This window comes from Vulpes lagopus, chromosome 17 (assembly GCF_018345385.1).
Source record: "Vulpes lagopus strain Blue_001 chromosome 17, ASM1834538v1, whole genome shotgun sequence".
Classification (NCBI taxonomy): domain Eukaryota; kingdom Metazoa; phylum Chordata; class Mammalia; order Carnivora; family Canidae; genus Vulpes; species Vulpes lagopus.
Window position 1 is genome coordinate 9,515,497 of NC_054840.1, and position 19,418 is coordinate 9,534,914.

The 19,418-nt window shown below is 36.7% G+C and overlaps 1 protein-coding gene across 7 annotated transcripts in view; it reads right to left on the reverse strand.

Moving 5' to 3' along the window:
- Positions 1-19,418, reverse strand: part of SERPINI1 (serpin family I member 1) — a 70,181-nt gene that overhangs the window by 13,723 nt on the left and 37,040 nt on the right. For 6 of the 7 annotated variants that reach the window (XM_041731699.1, XM_041731702.1, XM_041731704.1 and 3 more), the window contains 5 exons: positions 13,269-13,535; positions 11,948-12,178; positions 9,891-10,085; positions 8,398-8,602; positions 2,255-2,352 (listed from right to left, as the gene is read on the reverse strand). In XM_041731699.1, coding sequence (XP_041587633.1) covers positions 2,255-2,352; positions 8,398-8,602; positions 9,891-10,085; positions 11,948-12,178; positions 13,269-13,518 — 979 coding nt within the window. In that variant the 5' untranslated portion in view covers positions 13,519-13,535. Of the gene's footprint in view, positions 1-2,254; positions 2,353-8,397; positions 8,603-9,890; positions 10,086-11,947; positions 12,179-13,268; positions 13,536-15,079; positions 15,103-19,418 lie in introns of those variants that run through there. The other variant, XM_041731700.1, reaches the window with a different exon arrangement.

Here is a 19,418-nt window from a genome sequence, read left to right on the forward strand (position 1 = left end):
TGGTAGACAGATTCTCTCAATTCCTGAGGAAGGGAGCATAAGAACTTTAAATTATCCTATGCTTCATCTACAAATATATTTCTGACTCAAGCACAAAAGTACCCATTAGCTTTTGAATCTCCACCAGTCCTACCTCCTTGACAACCCCTCTGAAAAGTTCAGAGCTCTAGGAGCTTGGATGTGAGCCATGAAAACCTTTACTTGGGCAAAATTTGCATTTCTCTGCTGGACAGGAACATTTATACAGTAGACATTTAGAAAAACTCTACTAGGGTTTTGGAGGTAAGCTCTCTAATTGAGGGGTAGAAGTTGTGGTATCAAATACACCAACATCACCTCGTTGCTGAGTGCTGCTTAGAAAACAATCTGTCCAATTCTCAATCTGGGAGAGCAAGGCCTTTTTTGATTATAAACTCCATGAGAATTTCCTGAAAGCTATGAACCTATCTCCACTCTTTTTTCTTTCTTGTGTATGTGTGCGACATGCATGCGAGCACACACCTATATGCAATTTCAGGGGTAGAGCATCTACTTCACTGAATTCAATCCATGGACCCTCATACTCCAGGTTTAGAAGATATTATTTGGTTGGCTTGATTTTCTATAGTCTATTACTTCAGGAGACGAAAACTAAATTCTCTCCTGTAACGCATGAACTGCTAGGGAAACTTCTATGCCTTTGTTCTCTCTGGTTGGAGAGTTGGGTCCAGTATATCACATATAAAGAAGACTTACGCATTAAGTTCCTCTTTATCTCAATCTATGTCTCCACCATATATATGTATAGATCTATATGTCTCTATCATGTATATCTATATATCTGCCTTTATCTCATCAAAAAATAGATTGTTTTATGTTCCATATTCTATAGAAATGATAGAACATCATTATAAAAGCTAAGTCTTAAACTTACAGGTGCCTTATTTCAGTGATAAATGTCTTGGGGTTAACTGCTTAAAATATTTCCAAAAGAATTTTACATATTCTAAGTACTTAATGTTGCTAATATGTAAATGATTTTTACTCTGAACAAATTAGGGCATCTGAATCAAATAATTCAACTGGGATTTTCTCTCACCTTGGGATATTTATTTATTTATTTATTTATTTATTTATTTTTTTTAAATTTTATTTATTTATGATAGTCACAGAGAGAGAGAGAGGCAGAGACACAGGCAGAGGGAGAAGCAGGCTCCATGCACCGGGAGCCCGATGTGGGATTCGATCCTGGGTCTCCAGGATCGCGCCCTGGGCCAAAGACAGGCGCTAAACCGCTGCGCCACCCAGGGATCCCCCACCTTGGGATATTTAAAATAAATTACTCAACACCCAATATGCCAGGTATATTTTGAAGCTACTTCTTCGAAACCACTCTTTTCTTATTGAAGACTTGAGATAATCTTTACATCTCACTAGATATTCTTTTAAAAAGTGTCGACTTCTCACAGCAGGCACACATTTATCCTCTCTTCCTTCTTTCTTTCCTATATAATTTACTGTAACTGAACACACTGAGGTATTAAATCAACACATTTATTGATTATCTACAAGGCATTGTGTCAGATAGAATGGGGAATTTAAAGACATATAAGACAGATCTTCTGGAGAGGATCTATTGCTGAAGATAAGACATGGACCAAAATAATATAAACTTAATGTTAGGACCTTTATTTACAGTTTTGTGTATAGAAAGTAAATATATTTGTTATAGTTATCTGGCAAATGATAACCTTATTTTACCTCAGAACTCTGTAGTAAATAGAGGGTTGGGCATCATCACTTAAAAAAAATATTGATTTATTTTTTTAAAAGGAGAGAGAAGTTTATTGAACACATTATAAGGGAGCAGTGGGCAGGACAGCAGAGGAGAGGCTGTCTGCCAGGAGGCCGGTGGGTGGAGGCTGTTTTTAAAGGGAAAAGGTGAAGACATACAGTGACGTATGGAACTCTCTCTTTTCTGGTAATTGTGCCTGGTTGTAAGTAGCCCATTGGTCAGGGCCCATGGATACTTTGAGGTGGGCAACCTGGTGGGCCTGTCTGTATTCAGCCAGAGGGTCACCTGGGGACCCTTTTGCCTTGATCAAGTTTCTATTGCTCAAGACTGTTGCCTACAAGTGGTCTCTACGTCCCCACCCCGACCCCGCCTGCTACGAACAATTTTCACCTTAAATCTTTAAGGTGATGGAGAACATCATCATTTTCCAAATCTTTTATGAAATAATAATTTTAAAAAAAATTAGTGTTTATTTCCTACCAGACAAAGCCGTCAAATTTGCATTTTTGATGAAAACTTCAGATATTCCAAGAGCCTTCAAAACTTCTTTTAAATCAATTTCCTGCTCCACTGTGAACCTAGAAAACACATAGGGGGAAAAGCATTTAGTTACAGGATTTTTAAAGTATTTAGTTACAGCATCCTGTTACCTGGGACAAGAATAAAAACGTTGGATATGTTTAATGGTAAATTATGCTAAAACTGGCTTTTGACTTCAAGTAGAATTTGATTGTGCTTATAAAAAGAGGAGAGAGCAAAAAGAATAACGTATCAGAATAATATTAAATGATTAAGTAGGAAAACTATTTGATGTGGACACGAAAGTGTAATATATATGGTGGAATAGTGTTTTTGAGCTCGAGCGTAAAACTTACGTTCTTTCAAAATTGTGTGACCCAGTAACATATTTGACTATTTTTTTTTAAAGCTGGCAATGGCTAATCAAATATTTACATAACTAAGGCATGTCATTCTTTTCTGAGTGTCCTGCTCAATTCCCTGTGGAAAGGGAGAGAGCTATTGTTGTATAATGGATACATCTTCCATTTCAACTCCATAGACTCAGAGAAAGAAAACATAAAATCTGTCATGTTAAAAATATATATCTTCGTGAATATGTTAACCTCCAGGACCTAAGCCTGTTTTCCTGGTAGCATCACAGAAACCATGTTAATCAACAAAAGTGAATTAAATATTACATCTTAAAACCTGTACACTTTTACAATTATATTAGAGATTCCTTTATAAGCAAAAGAATAACAAATTTTTTATTTTTTGTTCTAATGGGCTTTATGAATTATACATAAATGTGCATCACATTTACAAGAAATAAAACATTACTTAAAACTGAAATGAAAGTAAGTGGTCATGAACAGAATATTAATTTTATTTTTTTTTTAATTTTTATTTATTTATGATAGTCACAGAGAGATAGAGAGAGAGGCAGAGACACAGGCAGAGGGAGAAGCAGGCTCCATGCACCGGGAGCCCGACGTGGGATTCGATCCCGGGTCTCCAGGATCGCGCCCTGAGCCAAAGGCAGGCGCCAAACCACTGCGCCACCCAGGGATCCCAAATATTAATTTTAAAAAATAGTTTCCACAGAAACCCTGATTGGTCCTAATATAGAGTCTCTCCCAAACCAATGGATCGTACCCATGTGTCTAGTGAAAAATATGAAGTAAACACTGCTGCATTGACACACAAGTGTGGTTTTTTTTAAATGCAAAGGTTATTACATTTTTTTATAAAAAGTAAAAACCAGTAGAAGTAAATGTTTCTTTTTTTCTAAGATTTTGCTCTTTGATCAATAAAGATCATAAATGTAAGTTTTTAGACAATGGGCTGTATCCTTAGAAAAGTTATACCTGTAAGAGTCACTAAACATTATGTCAGCATCATTTCTGATGCCTAGTTTTAATAAGAATGACAAGGGAATGGTTGCTATAAATAAGACTCAGACATCAAGAGGAATCACCAGGGGAAAGTAGTTTTACCAGGTTCATGTTTATGGGGAAAATAGGACAAATAGAGAAATAAATATATAGCAAACATATTAAACCAAGTACTGAATTTTATCTGTATCCTACACTTTACCTTGAATTTAGCATTGTTTCTTTTGTTTCCTGCAAAAAGCAGATGTTGTTTGTGAAAGTAGAAAAGGGGGATGAGTATGGAATACTTTAAAGAATACATTCAATGGCTTGATTAAGGTGTTTTGTGTGTGCGCGCTTTACGTTTGCTATTGATTGATTGATGATTGATCACTTATATGGAGATTACTATATACCAAAAACTATTCAAGGACTTTAACAGATTAATTTAAATATTGCTAAAACTCTTGGAGGTAGGTGTTATTGTTATTATTATTATCCTTAGTTAATAGAAGAAACTAAGGAGAAGAAAGATGAGACAATTTGACCAAGGTCATACGGCTAATAAATGGCAGAGCAGGGGCAGGGATCAAGGTTGTGTTCTGTATGTCCTGATCCACCTAAAATAGGAAAATGAAGGAAGAGATCAGGAGAGGATTCTTTGTGCTTCTTTTTTTTTTTTTTTTTCTTTGTGCTTCTAAAAAAAAAAGAGCAACCTGGTTTGTTTCTCATTTCTGAGGCTTGCTGTGTCAGGTGAGCATTGTAATTTAGCCAGATTGAATTTGGGCAAGTTCCTTAATTTATGAGCTTTGGTTCTGGTGTGTAGGAAATGACATTAATAATACCTGCCTCATAGTGTTGTTCCAGGAATTGAATATGGTTTATAAAAGTCTTAAAAAAAAAAAGATTTTGTTTTTAAGTATCTCCGTACCCAGTGTGGGGCTCAAACTTAAAGCCCTGAGATCAAGAGTTGCATGCTCTACTGACTGAGCCAGCCAGGTGTCCCAAAGGTTTTTAGCAGTCTTAGGATGGTGCCAGTATATAGGATGCATGTAATAAAGGGCAGATTGTGTTAACTGCACTCATGATATTGCAGTTCTGTATAACATTCACATTACTATAGATGTTAAGGTATTACATCTTTGCATTTTAGTAATGGTGGAATGATTTGATTAAATATCTATTTAATTCCTGCTGCTTTAGCTGTAAATTAGTCTAATCTAGTGTCTTTTTTATTTTAATATCTGTAGTATCCGACATAGGACAATACACATAGGTAGAAGTGAAAAAAACCGAGGTGACCATGAGAGTGTTTGTTTAAAGTTGAAGACAAGATGTGAACAATTTCCACTTATCCATTTCTTGTCAAACTGTTGAAAAATAGCTATAATCTATTTACTACCTCTTTCTTAATATAGACTCATATTCACATAAAGTAGCATTATCCTCTCCCATACACTGAGGGCTCACTATGTCCCAGACACTGCACAATCCTTTTACAAATGGTATCTCATTTAATCATCCCTCTCAGGGATGATAAATCTCACAGAACCCTATGAGGTTATGTATTGTTATCTCTATTCTACAGAAGAACAAACTGACGTTCAGACAAGCTAAGCAACTTGGCCTAATCACACAGCTAGTAGGTAATAGAATGAGGATATGAGCTAATAAGGTCTGTCTGACTGCAAAATCCTCTTCCACTAATAACTATAATTCTAACAATGGCTATTTAAAACTATCAAAAACTACAGGTAGATTTTACATTTCATCCACTGAATTTATTTATTTATATTTAAAGATTTTATTTACTTATGGGAGAGAGAGAGAGAGACAGAGACAGAGACAGAGACAGACATAGGCAGAGGGAGAAGCAGGAAGCCCAATGCAGGACTCCATCCCGAGACCCTGGGGATCACGCCCTGAGCCAAAAGTAGTTGCTCGACCACTGAGCCACCCAGGTGTCCCCACTGAATTTAAAAATAAAAAGCTACAACACTACTTTTTTAAACCCAATGACATGGCTATTCTAATAATGTCATCATGCATTTGCAACTTTGGAAAGAGAAACACTGGAGACTGAGATTTGTAGAGCAAATGTTGGAAAAGAATACATACCTATTACATGTAAGGAGATTTGTAAAACTTAGAAGCAATTAAGAAACTAATCAAGAAACTGTGTAGACAAACCTAATCAAAAGCACTCGTGTTAAAGAACAAAATCAGATGGCTGCTTGTATTAGCTTTCTTTTATAAACAAGAAACTAAAGTACCTGGTTTCTAAGACAGTCATTTCAAAATAACAGGATGGTCTCTGGTTACAAAACAGAAAACCACTCTATATCCATTGATTTCTAGCACTCTGGTCACAAACGACAAATCTGAGACTACAAAAGTCAGAGTGGAAAGATACAATAGCCAGGTACCTCTGCATTCCAAGGATTAAGATATTTGACTTTCATTCTAGAACAACCTTCTTGCACCTTATACAATGAAGAAGGTAATGTTCTTCAGAACAAGGTTTTTAAACAATCTTACTGGAAGAGAAGTATATATAAAGCTACCCCTAGATTACCACAAGGTGAGTACTGGGACTTAAAATGTACACTGAAAATAAATAAGAATAGCGATAATAGATAATAATTATATGATGATTACTCTGTGCTAGGCATTTTTCTAAAGTGCTTTTTAGATATTTTACATATATTTTTATCTATATTAGCCGAACTATTTTTGCTACCATGAATAAATTCGGAGAATATCTGGTAATCTCATTTAAATCTTAGAAATGTATGACTGTGCATAAACCTTTTGATATTTCACTGGATTTGATGATATCACATAGGAATAGCAATTTTACCCTTTCCTAAATAGAATTCTGTATTCTGGATAAAAATACAATTTCAATTCAGCATCTGATTCCTGTGGGACTTATTATTCAGGGAGGTAAATCATAAAAATACAAAGGTATCCCTTTGCCCCTCTCAAGATGCCCTATACCTTTTAAGAAAGGCATTTATGGAGCACCTGGGTGGCTCAGTGGTTGAGCATCTGCCTTTGGCTCAGATTGTGATCCCGGGGTCTTGGGATTGAGTCCCACATTGGGCTCCCCACATGGAGCCTGCTTCTCCCTCTATGTTTCTGTCTCTCTCTCTGTGTCTCTAATGAATGAATGAATGAATGAATGAATAAATAAATAAATAAATAAATAAAATCTTTAAAAAGAAAGAAAAGGCATTTAAAACCTACATGCATAAAATCTAATATAAACAAAAATACCTGTCAAGTAGGACAAGAATGTGGTCAAATTCTAGAAATGCAAAGTTGCCTTATCAGAGTAATGTCTCTATGTGAATAAAACTATACAAACATCTTAAGACAGATACTTCAGTAAACCTAGGATATGGCTATTAAAAAATGTTTACCTTTGCTAAAATGAGGTCACAAGAATCACTACCCTCAATGAACATTTAATGGATCCTAATGCTGTAAAATGGGAGGGGTGGATCGTTTCCTATTGATTATTACCCATACATAAGTGTTTGAAAACAGTCAATTTCTTAAAAAGGGAAACCAGATTCATGTTATCTATTTAGTCTTTCTTTCTATGCATTAACCATGCAGAAGAGAGTTCATAGAACTTCTGGAGAAATGGATACATCGTAATTAACTGTGCCTAGTTTAGTATGAGGCATTAATATGAGCCAGCAAGCAAGCTAAACTATTTCATAATTGAAGAGTATCTCTTAGAAAATGAAAATTTAATTTTCTTCTGCTGCCACGTTCAATTTCTCTGTGGACAGGACCTGGAGGCCACATTTTCTAGTGAATATGGTTGAGTTAGAATATATGATACTTATTAAGCATTCACTTAGAATTCTGTTAAAATACTCCTAAATAACTTTGCATCCTCACAGAGTTGAAGCATTTGGACATGCTGCACTTAATTCATGGAATTTAATAAGGGAAGCATTAACACTGCACCGAATTCCTCATATTACCAGAAAGAACTCCTTTAAAAATATACAGAAAAGCACACAATATCAATATCAGCCAAAGAAACATGAGAAGAGCATTTTAGGCCAATGCAAAAATATACACAGAGACCCAGAGGCAGGCAAAAAGCATGCTATCTGTAGCATAAGAGTAAGCACATGGATAGTACATGCTAGAAAGTGTTTGTTGTGATGAGTAGCCAGAGGTGGGCTTGAGATGAACATGGAGGCCCCACATAGATTTTATTATTTAAGCCACAGGGAGAATTTTAAGCTTTTTCCTGCTTATTTATGGTTGCATCTTGGCACCCAGCACAGTAACTTGCTTGCACTTCTTCCAACAATGTCAGGGATTATTTTCTCTCCAGCTATAATCAACTTTAAATATTAATGAAATACATAAGACTGCCAATGTAAATGATATTCAGAGATGATCTATGGAGAAATCTTCTAAAATGAAGCTAAGAATATTGACTAGGATCTGAAACTAGGTCTTGGTAAATAGTACCGAGTGAATCAATAAGTGAACTTGTGTCTCTGGGCAGATCCTCGTGAGTACAAACGGATACTTTTTAAAAAGGAGAAGGAAGAGAAGGAGAGGAGAGGAAGGGGAGGAAAGAGGGAGAGGAGTGGGAGGAAGAGAGTAGCTAAGACTTAAAATTCAAAGGCAGTGGCAAGAGTTTTTCTGAGTCAGAACCTACATTGAAATCTCTCCCTCCATGCTGTCGGAGGGAGTCACACAGGAACCTCTTACCTGGGCAGGTACACTTCCACTTTTTGTTTCTTCACAGAGTTTGCCCATTCTTCAATCAGCTGTGTTTTGACCAACGGCTCCAGAGTCGCCAGTGGCACTTCCTGTCTGGACAACACCAGCATCATACTTATTTCATCTCCCTCATAGGGTATTTCTAGAACTTGGTAGATACCACCAGCTTCATTGGAGCCATCACTAAATTCTCCTAAAATACAAAGAAAGTTGATAAAAGGCCCATATCAGAGCTCAAATAAAAAGGTTTAGGTTGTTACAACTTTCTTCCAAAAGAGTGTATAGTGTATAAGAAATTCAGGCATCTGGGAAAAGGGGGGTTGTTGTTGTTGTTGTTGTTGTGTTGTTTTAAATAGGCCCTGAAATCGTTGGTCCTAAAAAATGTATTTTTCTTTTAGAATTTCTTTTAGAATCCCCAGAATCATATCACATTTGTCATAATATGTTCCCTAGACTTAGTTTTTATTTTTAAATGAAGATACTTCAAATGAATATATATTTAAAGAATATCTTTAGAAACAATGATAAGTCCTGGTTAGAAAAATAAAGCCCTGCATCCAAGTTAGATGTAGTTCACATTTGCTAATACCCACCTGATCTCTAAGAAGGGAAAAAGTGACCACATAATACCTGGGACTTTATTATTACCATAGCTAAAAGTTTTGAGGCAGAGGTAGCATAGTCAAAACAAAATCTATTATATTCTACAAGAGTTTTCTAGTGTATTTGTGGTGTTTAAGTTCTCCAAATTAGGTAATGAGGTTAGTTGGGTAATGAGCTTTGTATTCTAATGACTTAGCTAAATTCACCAGGATTCCATAAAAAAATAAGGAAGTCCTTAAAACAAATGGTCCTGTTGCTACCTTAGATTTCCCCCATTTTCAAAAAAAAAAAAAAGTAATGCTTTTGTTATGAGTATTTTCCTATAACTGATCTAGGTCCTTTAGAGCATTAAACATTTTGGTTCTCAAATATAGTGTGTAAGAATACAGTTCAATGTAGTGTGGAAGAAGGATTAATACCCTCGGCTTCTGGAAAGTCCAATGAAATATCTTTGAAAAGATATTTTCAAAGATGTTTCAGACACACACAGCCTGAAAGCAAATTTTTAAGGAAATGCTTGTAATTCAAAGAGTGGTAAGGAATCCAAAGCAAGAGCAAGGGGGGACATAGGGGTCACTGACAACCACCCCAAAGTCAATGGTTTTTTGGAATAGCTCAAAATGTTCTTATACAAGGTCAGGTGTTCACATGTGAATAAAGCCATTCTGCAGGTGTAATCAACTTTATAAATTAAATAATTATATTGGAAAACTGTCAATGCATATAATATTCATTCAGGATCTAATTAGAGGACTTTGAAAATGGAGCCAAGGAAATTGAACTGTAGCCCAAACAAGATTGACAAGATACTTGAGTAATAAATATTTCATGTTCTTTCTTAAAAATGTGTTAATATACTACAAGAAGGGAGGCCTTACCATAATAAAATTCCCCTTGTTGATACATCATTGGAATCTGGACTTCACTTTCATCATCTTTAGTGAAGGAAAAGGTTCTAGTATTTTCAGGTCTAAACTGTGACTTCCAGTTCCCTTTGAAATAGACAGCATTGATGAGGGCCAGGTGAGTGCCAGCATCAAAATCTCTTGGGGATACCAAATCTTTCAACAGATCTATTCAGGGAAAAAATGAATAGATAAAAATTCATATTAAATTTGAAGGTGAAAGGGGACCAAAAGATTATCAAACTACCATGTAATAGAGTAATCCAGAAAAACTGTATACCATGACCAAATTTACAATAAAAATTAAAAGTATCTTGCTTTCAAAGGAAAAATGTTACACACACACACACACACACCATACATGATTAAAACGTCATCAAATTCAAAAATTTCCCATAAATTGGATATCTTATTTCATTTGAAATATTCCTTTACAAATCTATGTATAAAGGTACTGGGTCTTTGTTGACAGCTAAAAATGTTTAAATAGTTTGGAAAAAGACAGCTTTTAATAATTCAATCTATTCCAAGTGGATTATTATTCTTGACCTAATCTTTGAATGTTAAAATACAAACATAAGTTTCTTTAGCCTACATTTTAATGTCATAGTTGAAAAGGTAGGACCAAAATTTATATTTTCTCATTTTATTAATCAATTAATCATAGCATTTTTTTAGGTGCTTACAAATTTGCCCCAGAATTTGGGGGAATATAGGACATAGGGCATGTGTCAGGGCTTTTGGTTGTTGTTCCAAAATAACATACATTAGATTGACATTATTTGGGGAGTTTTGACAATATGAATTAATTTTAACAAACATTTTTTTTAATCTGCTTTCAATTTGGACTCATTTAAAAAAAATCTTATTTCAGTATTTTGATGGTAAAGTTAGAAAATAAAATGGTAAGGTATGGGGATGCCTGGTGGCTAATTGGTTGAGCATCTGCCTTCAGATTAGGGCATAGTCCTGGGGCTCCCCGATGGAATCCTGCATCGGGCATCCTGCATGGAGCCTGCTTCTCCCTCTGCCAGTATCTCTGCCTCTCTCTCTGTCTCTCATGAATAAATAAATAAAATCTTTTAAAAAATGGTAAGATATGAAGCACTTGGAAAGCTTAAATACATTATTAAGGTATAGATTAGAAACATTTATTATTTTTTAAAGATTTTATTAAAAAAATTTTATGCTCAATGTAGGGCTCAAACTCACAACCTCAAGATCAAGTATCACAAGTTGTCTCCACCAGCCAAGGTAGCCAGTTGCCCCAAGATTAGAAATAAATTTTATTTTTTTTCATTTTTTTATTTTTATTTACTTATGATAGTCACAGAGAGAGGGAGAGAGAGAGGCAGAGACACAGGCAGAGGGAGAAGCAGGCTCCATGCACTGGGAGCCTGATGTGGGATTCGATCCCGGGTCTCCAGGATCGCGCCCTGAGCCAAAGGCAGGCGCTAAACCATTGCGCCACCCAGGGATCCCAGAAATAAATTTTAAAATAAATGTATCTCTTTCTAAATCTCCACCTACTGGGGCTTAAAATGGGGTGCTCTCTTTTAAAGAAATCCTGTAGAAATTTTTTGATTGCCAATCAAGTTCTGTCATTTAAAAGCCCAACTCTGATTTTTAACTCTTTCTTATATTCTATTTTAAGTATATTTTTAAGAGCCCCACCAACTGCCATTCTAACTGGTGTTTAGCTTATTAAATAAGTCAACTCAAGCAAAATTCCATACAGTAGTTAAGATTACCATGCAGAGGAAAACCATGATTGGAGTGACAGATTTCAGACTGGTTTATCACAGTGCCAAAATTCTTCACATGCCAAAAGATTTAAGCTCTTTTATGAATGTTTATTCATATGCAATGCCTCTAAAAGGACTGTAGTCTATACAAAGTAATTATTAGATACTCAACTAAATGCTATCTAACATTCAAAAATTCAAATGAAGTGAAGGGACAAATAATTTCAGAAGTAGAAGAGAGTTAAAACTAAGCTACCAAAGAGAGAGAGGAACCAAATGACATACTATTTGTGTTATTCTCCACCCACTTATTGATAAGGTTGGCCACGGCTATATTTTGACTGAAGTCCACATGATTCACTTCTGCTTTAAAGTACTTTTTTAGCATTTGCAAAAATTCCTCATTGACATGAAATCCATTTTGCACAAAGAGAGAATTGGCAATTTTCATCACATACTGGCTCTCTTTAGCAGTTACCATGTTAGAAAAATCCTTCAAGAAGGAAAATTCGTCACCTGCAAAATGACAAACAAGTTTATTAGTGTTACAAATACAGTGAACGATCATGGGGAGTGGAGAAGTGAGATTGATAGACAGGAGCCCAAGGGAAAAGCACTAGTTTATGCCCCACATCGACACGATTGAAAGGTTCCAACATTTGTGCTTTTTCTAGATTTTCAAATTAACTTTTAGTATTATAAACTGGCATTATTTTTCTTTTTAATTGATTTCTTGGTAGAATCTATAGTGATTTTTTAGTTGTCTCCCAAGTACTTAGATTATTGTCATTAAACTGGTCTTAATTTTATAATTAATAGGAATAAGAATTAAGCTTAATTACCTAATTTAAAAATCAAAATATTCCTTGAAATTTTACTTTCACTGGACTTTTTTGCTTTAAAACTATAGAAATCCATTAGTAATCATTGAATTCTTAACTTTTTAATGAATTGATTCTCATGTATATTAAAAACATTAGAATAGAAATCATACATCATATCAAAATGATTACAAAACACCTTCTGGCTAAAAACTTTCCCCAATACATAAATTTTCATAATAATAAAATATTTCAAAAAATTATTGCATCCTAATCGGAAACTAATGTTACGCCATATGTTAACTAATTGAATTTAAATAAAATAAGTACAAAAAAAAAGGAAAAATTCTTGGATGCTATTTAAAAAATAAAGATACAGTTGGTTTTAAGCAAAAACTTTTGATTATTCTTAGAGAATCTTGTTGCTTCTCTTCATAGCAGTTATCACAGTTGTAAGTTTTCATTTATTTATGTGATAATTGATTAATACATGCCTCTCCCTCTAGACTGGAAACTCAGTAAGAACCATGTTTGCTTTTATTCATCACAGTGAGGTTTATTTAAATAATTATAATAATAAAATCTTCAATTTCCTTAGATTAACTCAGCTAAGGATGGAGCTAGGAATAAATACCTTTCCTGGGTTTCCTAATGGTTCTCCTAACTATACCGTCTCAATGAGCTCACTTTCTCACACTGTGTGAATAATGCTACCTATGGCAGAAGACAACAGAACTGAGTTGAAAGTCAAACCACCCTGACAAATTAAACCTAAGCCCTCTCACCATTTTTCAGGCTGTCATATCCCATTGAATGACGAATTTCCTTCAAGGTAGACCCTTGGGCCCCAAGTTCCATCATTCCCATAGCGAAGGTAACACTCAATGGAGAGAAAAGAATATTTTCATCTTCCCCAGTGGCTCGAAGATGGTGATACATATTCACCGACAACTCAGCAATGGTTTCATCAGGGAAAGTGGCCGCTAAAGCCAGACTTTGCAAAACCAGCAAAGAGAAGAGTCCGAGGAAAGCCATGATGGGAGTGCTTAAGCCTGGAAAAGAATAATTTCCATATTAATTATTAATTACCTCTGAGAATGGAGTGAAAGGCAAAAAAAAAAAAAAAAAAGAAGAAAGAAAAAGAATTATTTCTTGACAAAGTTGTAAAGTAAACCAGGTTTTTAAGCAATATACAGTGTTAAAATCTCCTAACAGAAGCCTCGTTTAAGGATATGTTGTTGGAAGATACTATTTTTTAAAAGGCAATTAACAGTCAAATGAACAAATAACATTGCTAAATTCTGAGGATATTTCCAGGAACAAAGTAGCCCTGGTCCTTACCTTCATGGGGTTAAACGTTCCAATAGATACGTATATAATGGATAATTACAGACCATGTTTGGTGAGGCTAATTTATCCATTTTTCATATCTTCACCATATATGTTCTGGTCAAGATTTTGAAACAGTTTACTCTATCTTACACTAACCTAGATAGGTCCAGGAAAGCTACAACAGACACCAAAAGGTATTTTGGGTTTAAGATGAACTCATGAAGTCAGGCTTTTGAAAATGGTCACTTTACCCATTTACTATAATTTATAAAACTAATGCACAGTGCGACTGGGTCGCCAACAGGCATGAAAAGATCACTCACACCTGCTGCACGGCCCAGTTTATTCAGCCCCGGCTGCAGAACCCACAGGATATGGTAACCCAGAGAAAAAGCTTCAGCTCATCCTCATGCGATTTTCCCTTCCAGGGTGGCTCCCTGTGAGGCAGCTGCTCCCACCAGGGATCCTGGATCCTAGATACCAGGGACCTATCTAGGTTAGTGTAAGATAGAGAAGGCGGGGGGAGCCTTCTACAGTACTGTCCTTTTAGACTCAGGCTGATATCACCATTTCAGTTCACACCAACTAATTGATGCATTTATTATTTATCTATCTATGTATTTATTTATTTATTTATTTATTGATGCTTCTATTTAAATGAGTATTTCTAGAGATGCCTGGGTGGCTCAGCAGTTGAGCGTCTGCCTTTGGCCCAGGGCGTGATCCTGTAGTCCCATGATTGAGTCCCACATCAGGCTCCCTGCATACAGCCTGCCTCTTCCTCTGCCTATGTCTCTGCCTCTCTCTGTGTCTCTCATAAATAAATGAATAATGGGAGCCCTGGGTGGCGCAGCAGTTTAGCGCCTGCCTTTGGCCCAGGCCGCGATCCTGGAGACCCGGGATCGAATCCCATGTCGGGCTCCCGGTGCATGGAGCCTGCTTCTCCCTCTGCCTGTGTCTCTGCCCCTCTTTCTCTCTCTGTGTGTGACTATCATAAATAAATAAAAATTAAAAAAAATGAATAAATGAATAAAATCTTAATAAATAAAGGTTTTTTTTAAAAAATAAATGAATATTTCTAAAAAAAATTTAAAAATAAAAAATAAACAAGTACTTCTAAATATCAGATTTATCTGGTTCTTGAGCCATTTTCTCTTTGGAAGGGAAAGTGAGAGTGCCCAGACATCCCTGGATAACATTTCTCTTCCTCTTGGCACACCAGTGTTCCCAAAGCTCTGTCTCCCCACAAAGGGCAAGCACTGACCAGCAGGCAACTGGGACAGAGCGGCCTCTTTCCTTGGATTCTGCCACTTTGTCACTGCAGGCATCTGAAAGCTGAACTGCCTCTGCAAACAATCAAGTAGCTTACTTGTTCATGATCTTAAAAAAAAAAAAAAATATATATATATGTATTTTATATAATATATAAAATATATATCATTTATATATACATATATATGTATACGTATGTATATGTGTATGTACGTATGTATGTAACATACAAACAACATGCAAAGTGATACTGAGCAAACACATATGGAAAATTGTGTTTCAATTAACTTTACTCGGTTAACAGAGCGCATACACAGTTTACTTTAAGAGTAAGATGTTTCTGGCAGGCGTTTGAGTCCAAATATTCTCCTCCCTCCTGTAGTGTTTTTAACTCCAGCTTCCGAGAACTGCCTTGTTAGTTTGTAGGTCCTTCGCATTTTAGGGTTCAGTTTAAGGACTCAGTTGTTTTGTTTTTGTTTTTGTTTTTGTTTTGTCAGAGGAACTCCAAGCATTGCTGCCATCTCTCTGCTTTTGCATTAAGGTTTTAGATCATTCTCCTTTGTCTAGGAAGGTGAGGCTCTGCCTGTATGTAAATACAAACTCTCACTCCCCACGCTGTGGGAGACAAGGCTGGCTGCCTGTGGGAGGTCAAGGGCACTGCTGCAGAGCAGCAGCTGTGGTGCATGCAGTGCTGGGACTGGAGCCCTGGGGCAGAGAACCCAGCTGCCCTGCTAGCTAGCCTAGGGACTTGGGTCATCAGTGGGAGCCTGTCATGGCATTCTCTCCAGCTTCTATACTCCAGGGGACTCCACCAGAGGATGGGGGTACATTAGGGGAACTTTCTCAATCTCTAGATTTGGTTGGGAATTTAGCAGGTACCCTTCTAAGTTGAAAGACACCTTAAAATATATCCAATATTCAATACTAAGGATGTAATACTGGTTAGTAGAACTCGGAAATCCAAGTCAGACTCAGAGGCCTATGCTCTTAATCATGACACTGTACTGCTGTCTGACATATCCTGCAAGCCTCAAAGCTGGGCCTCATTACTTTCATTTAATGTTGCCTTGTGTAAGACCAAGAAATTGAAGTCACTGTACGGTCGTGGTGTCTGTCATTCAGTAACATAGCTATTGAAACCCTTGCATTTAACATGAGTATCGAGTTTGAGGTTAATAAAAAGATTTCATTGATATAAAACAAAAACCACAGGATGCCTGAGTGGCTCAGTGGTTGAGCATCTGCGTTTGACTCAGGTCGTGATCCTGGGGTCCTGGGATCGAGTCCCACATCAGGCTCCCTGCGTGGAGCCTGGTTCTCCCTCTGCATGTGTCTCTGCCTCTCTGTGTGTCTCTCATGAAAAAATAAATAAAATCTTAAACCCCAAAAAAACAAAAGCCAGCCTGTTGCCAACCAACAAGCAGTCCAGTAAAACAAGGCCAAGTTTATTATATTTGTCCGCATTTTTATTTACAAATGAATGTACCATGAGATAAATTGGCGAACATATGATGTATGACCCCTGGCAAATCACATGTGTTCTCTCAGTCTTAGTCTCCTCGTTCATAAAATAAAGATGCCAATCCCTACTCCACACACTCAATGAAGAAATACATGATAGAGTATATATTCGAAGCACTCATTTTAAGCTAGAAGTTATATTAACAAGAAACCATTACCATTAGAGAATGTATTTCCTAGATTTGTATATTTGCTGAGTCAAGAAGAGGCTACAGAGCCAAAATGAGTATTTTATCATTCCCGTTGGCTCATCTACTGTGGCACTGTTAGCCATCCATGCAGCCAAAAGTGAAAGAGGTACCATGAAGGTACCAAAATGTATAAGCACAAGGAACTCACATCATTGTATAAGAACATTTAATCTATTACAGTGGTTCTTATCTTTTTAAGAAAAGAGATTGTTTTAAGAATCAGGAGATGGGGAAATAATCTCTTGAGAAAATGCATGCATGTGGATAAGAGAACATGACTTTCACTGGCCAGGATATTTATTGGCCTCCATTTAGGAACCTATAGTCTATAGCAGATGGTCCAGATGCAGAAAGAAGCAGTGTTTGGTGGACCTACAGCTCTGATGTGTTTCCTTAGTGGGGGAAAGAGATGTCAAAACCACTAATCTATCTGTAGGCTTCTGGCAGACTTCTGGAAAGATCACCCCCACGTGTTTGTGAGAGAGGGCTCTTCCCAGGGCAGTGAGCACCAGGCCACTGATTTACAAGCTCATTATGAATGGTGGGAGCGAGTTATATCAGGAAAGTCTTTAGTAAAGATTTAAAGAACTGTGTTCTGGAAACACACATTTTGTCTATAGTTAAGTGATCTTCCCTTCTTTTAAAGGCAAAATTTCTAGTGTGCCAGAAAAATGACTTCTGCTAGAATGGTCCAGCCTTTCTGATCTTACCTACCCCACCTAGCTCTTCACCTCTGCTGCCTCTGACTACTCCTTCCGAGGATTTTTTCCTGGGGAGGAGGGAAAACTTCCTTCTCTTCTTCTACCTTCTAAGTAGGGAGCATTTTCTATGGATCTATTCCCAGCCCTCTTCTCTTCTATGTAATGTTCCTCTCATGCCGGCTGGTGAACTTCTCTCATAACAAAGATATTTCAACTACCATCCTTGCTCATATTATTCCCCAATAAATTGTTTGTTTTAGCCTTTAACTCTTGCCAGCACTTCAAATTCAAGACAGCTCAAACACAACTCTGTCTTATCAATCAAATCCATTCTTTTTTTTCCCTTTCTTTCTTAGAACATCAAAGTCTGACTCTTCTCCATGTCCCTTTCCCTTATGTTCAATGAGCTGTCAATGCTTATTCCAAATTGTGTTCCTGACACTTCTCCTACCCATTATCCCATGACCATTCCCATGGCCAAAGTGGCAGTTCTTCCTCTTACATTCTCAAGGACTCCATCAATGGCTTTCATCCATTCTCTGAAGCCCAGGTCACTGCTGTCTTTAATCCAATGTACATATAGTTCCTGGATGAATTATTTTGATGTACTATTATGAACAGGTGTTCCTCTATTTACAAAACCTCACAATCTTCCTCCTGTAGAGTAAAGCCTCAAATCTTTAGTCTTACTGTACTATGATCCAACATGTTTCTACCCACTACTCCCCTTCAGGGATCCTGCATTTCAAGCCAGACTCCCTTTTTGCAATACATATTCCAGAATTTCTGTCTCCTGTTGCTGGCTTGTGTAGTGCTCTTTCTGGAACTACTTCAACCGGGTTCCATATGTTCAGATCCTAACTACTCCTCAAGGTTCTGCTCCACTTCCATTTCCTTTATGAATACCCTCCTAGTTCTTCAGTTACAACAGCAATTTCCCCCTCCTCTAAAATGTTGGCACATTTTATCACTACCTCTCCAACAGCACATTGCTTCCTTCTATTACGGATGGATAATTCTGTGCACGAGGCAGCTCTTTTCCTAGGCTTTTTGAAGACACAGATGGAAGTGCATTCCTCTTTGTATATCTTAAAATAATCAGAATAAGCATTTAATGCATTACACATCATAGGTGCCAAATATTTATTGAATTAATATAGCTCGAGATGTAAAGGCTCACAAATGTTGCATTAGAAGGAACAGCAAGAGTAGTGGCTGCTTCTCAATTCTCAAAGCTAATTTAATCTTAGTCCACAGGTAGTAGCTCATTTCCATTTTTTATTCCCTTTGATAAAGTGTTTCCTTATTGAGTCTGAGACCATCTTTCCAGTCTGACAAAGTGGCACTGTCACCAACGCTGGCATAATGTGATGGCTGGACATGGGATGCATTAATAAACAAGTGCACCACCTTGAAAAATCACAAAAGGTGCTACCCAAATGTTACTGGATTAACATTAGTCTACAAAATGCTATGGCCCCACCATTAATCATAATAATCAACACATTCTAAAATGAATTACTCTCATATGGAGCATTACTTTGTAGATTCATTATTTTCAAGCTACTGAATAAAATGCCTTTACATAAAAACAAGGGGCTGCAGAGCCAGAATAGTAGTAGATTGTGCTGTTGGGCTAAAAAAGGCAGAAGCAATTGAGCTACGAATAAACTGCCATTAACTCTTGCATCCTTTCCTTCATCTTGCCTGCGGTAGGATAGGTTGTGGGTACCTACCTGTATTTGTGTATTCTGCTTTGAAAAAAACACTTCATTCAAACAGGTCAGGGAATTAAATCTTATAGTTGAGGTGTGAGTGATCACAGAGTGGAAAGCTAGCAAAATAAGGAAGTCTTCAAAAAAAAACTTTCTTAGTAGTTAATCTTATTTATAGAAAGATTGATTATTCATAAATGCAA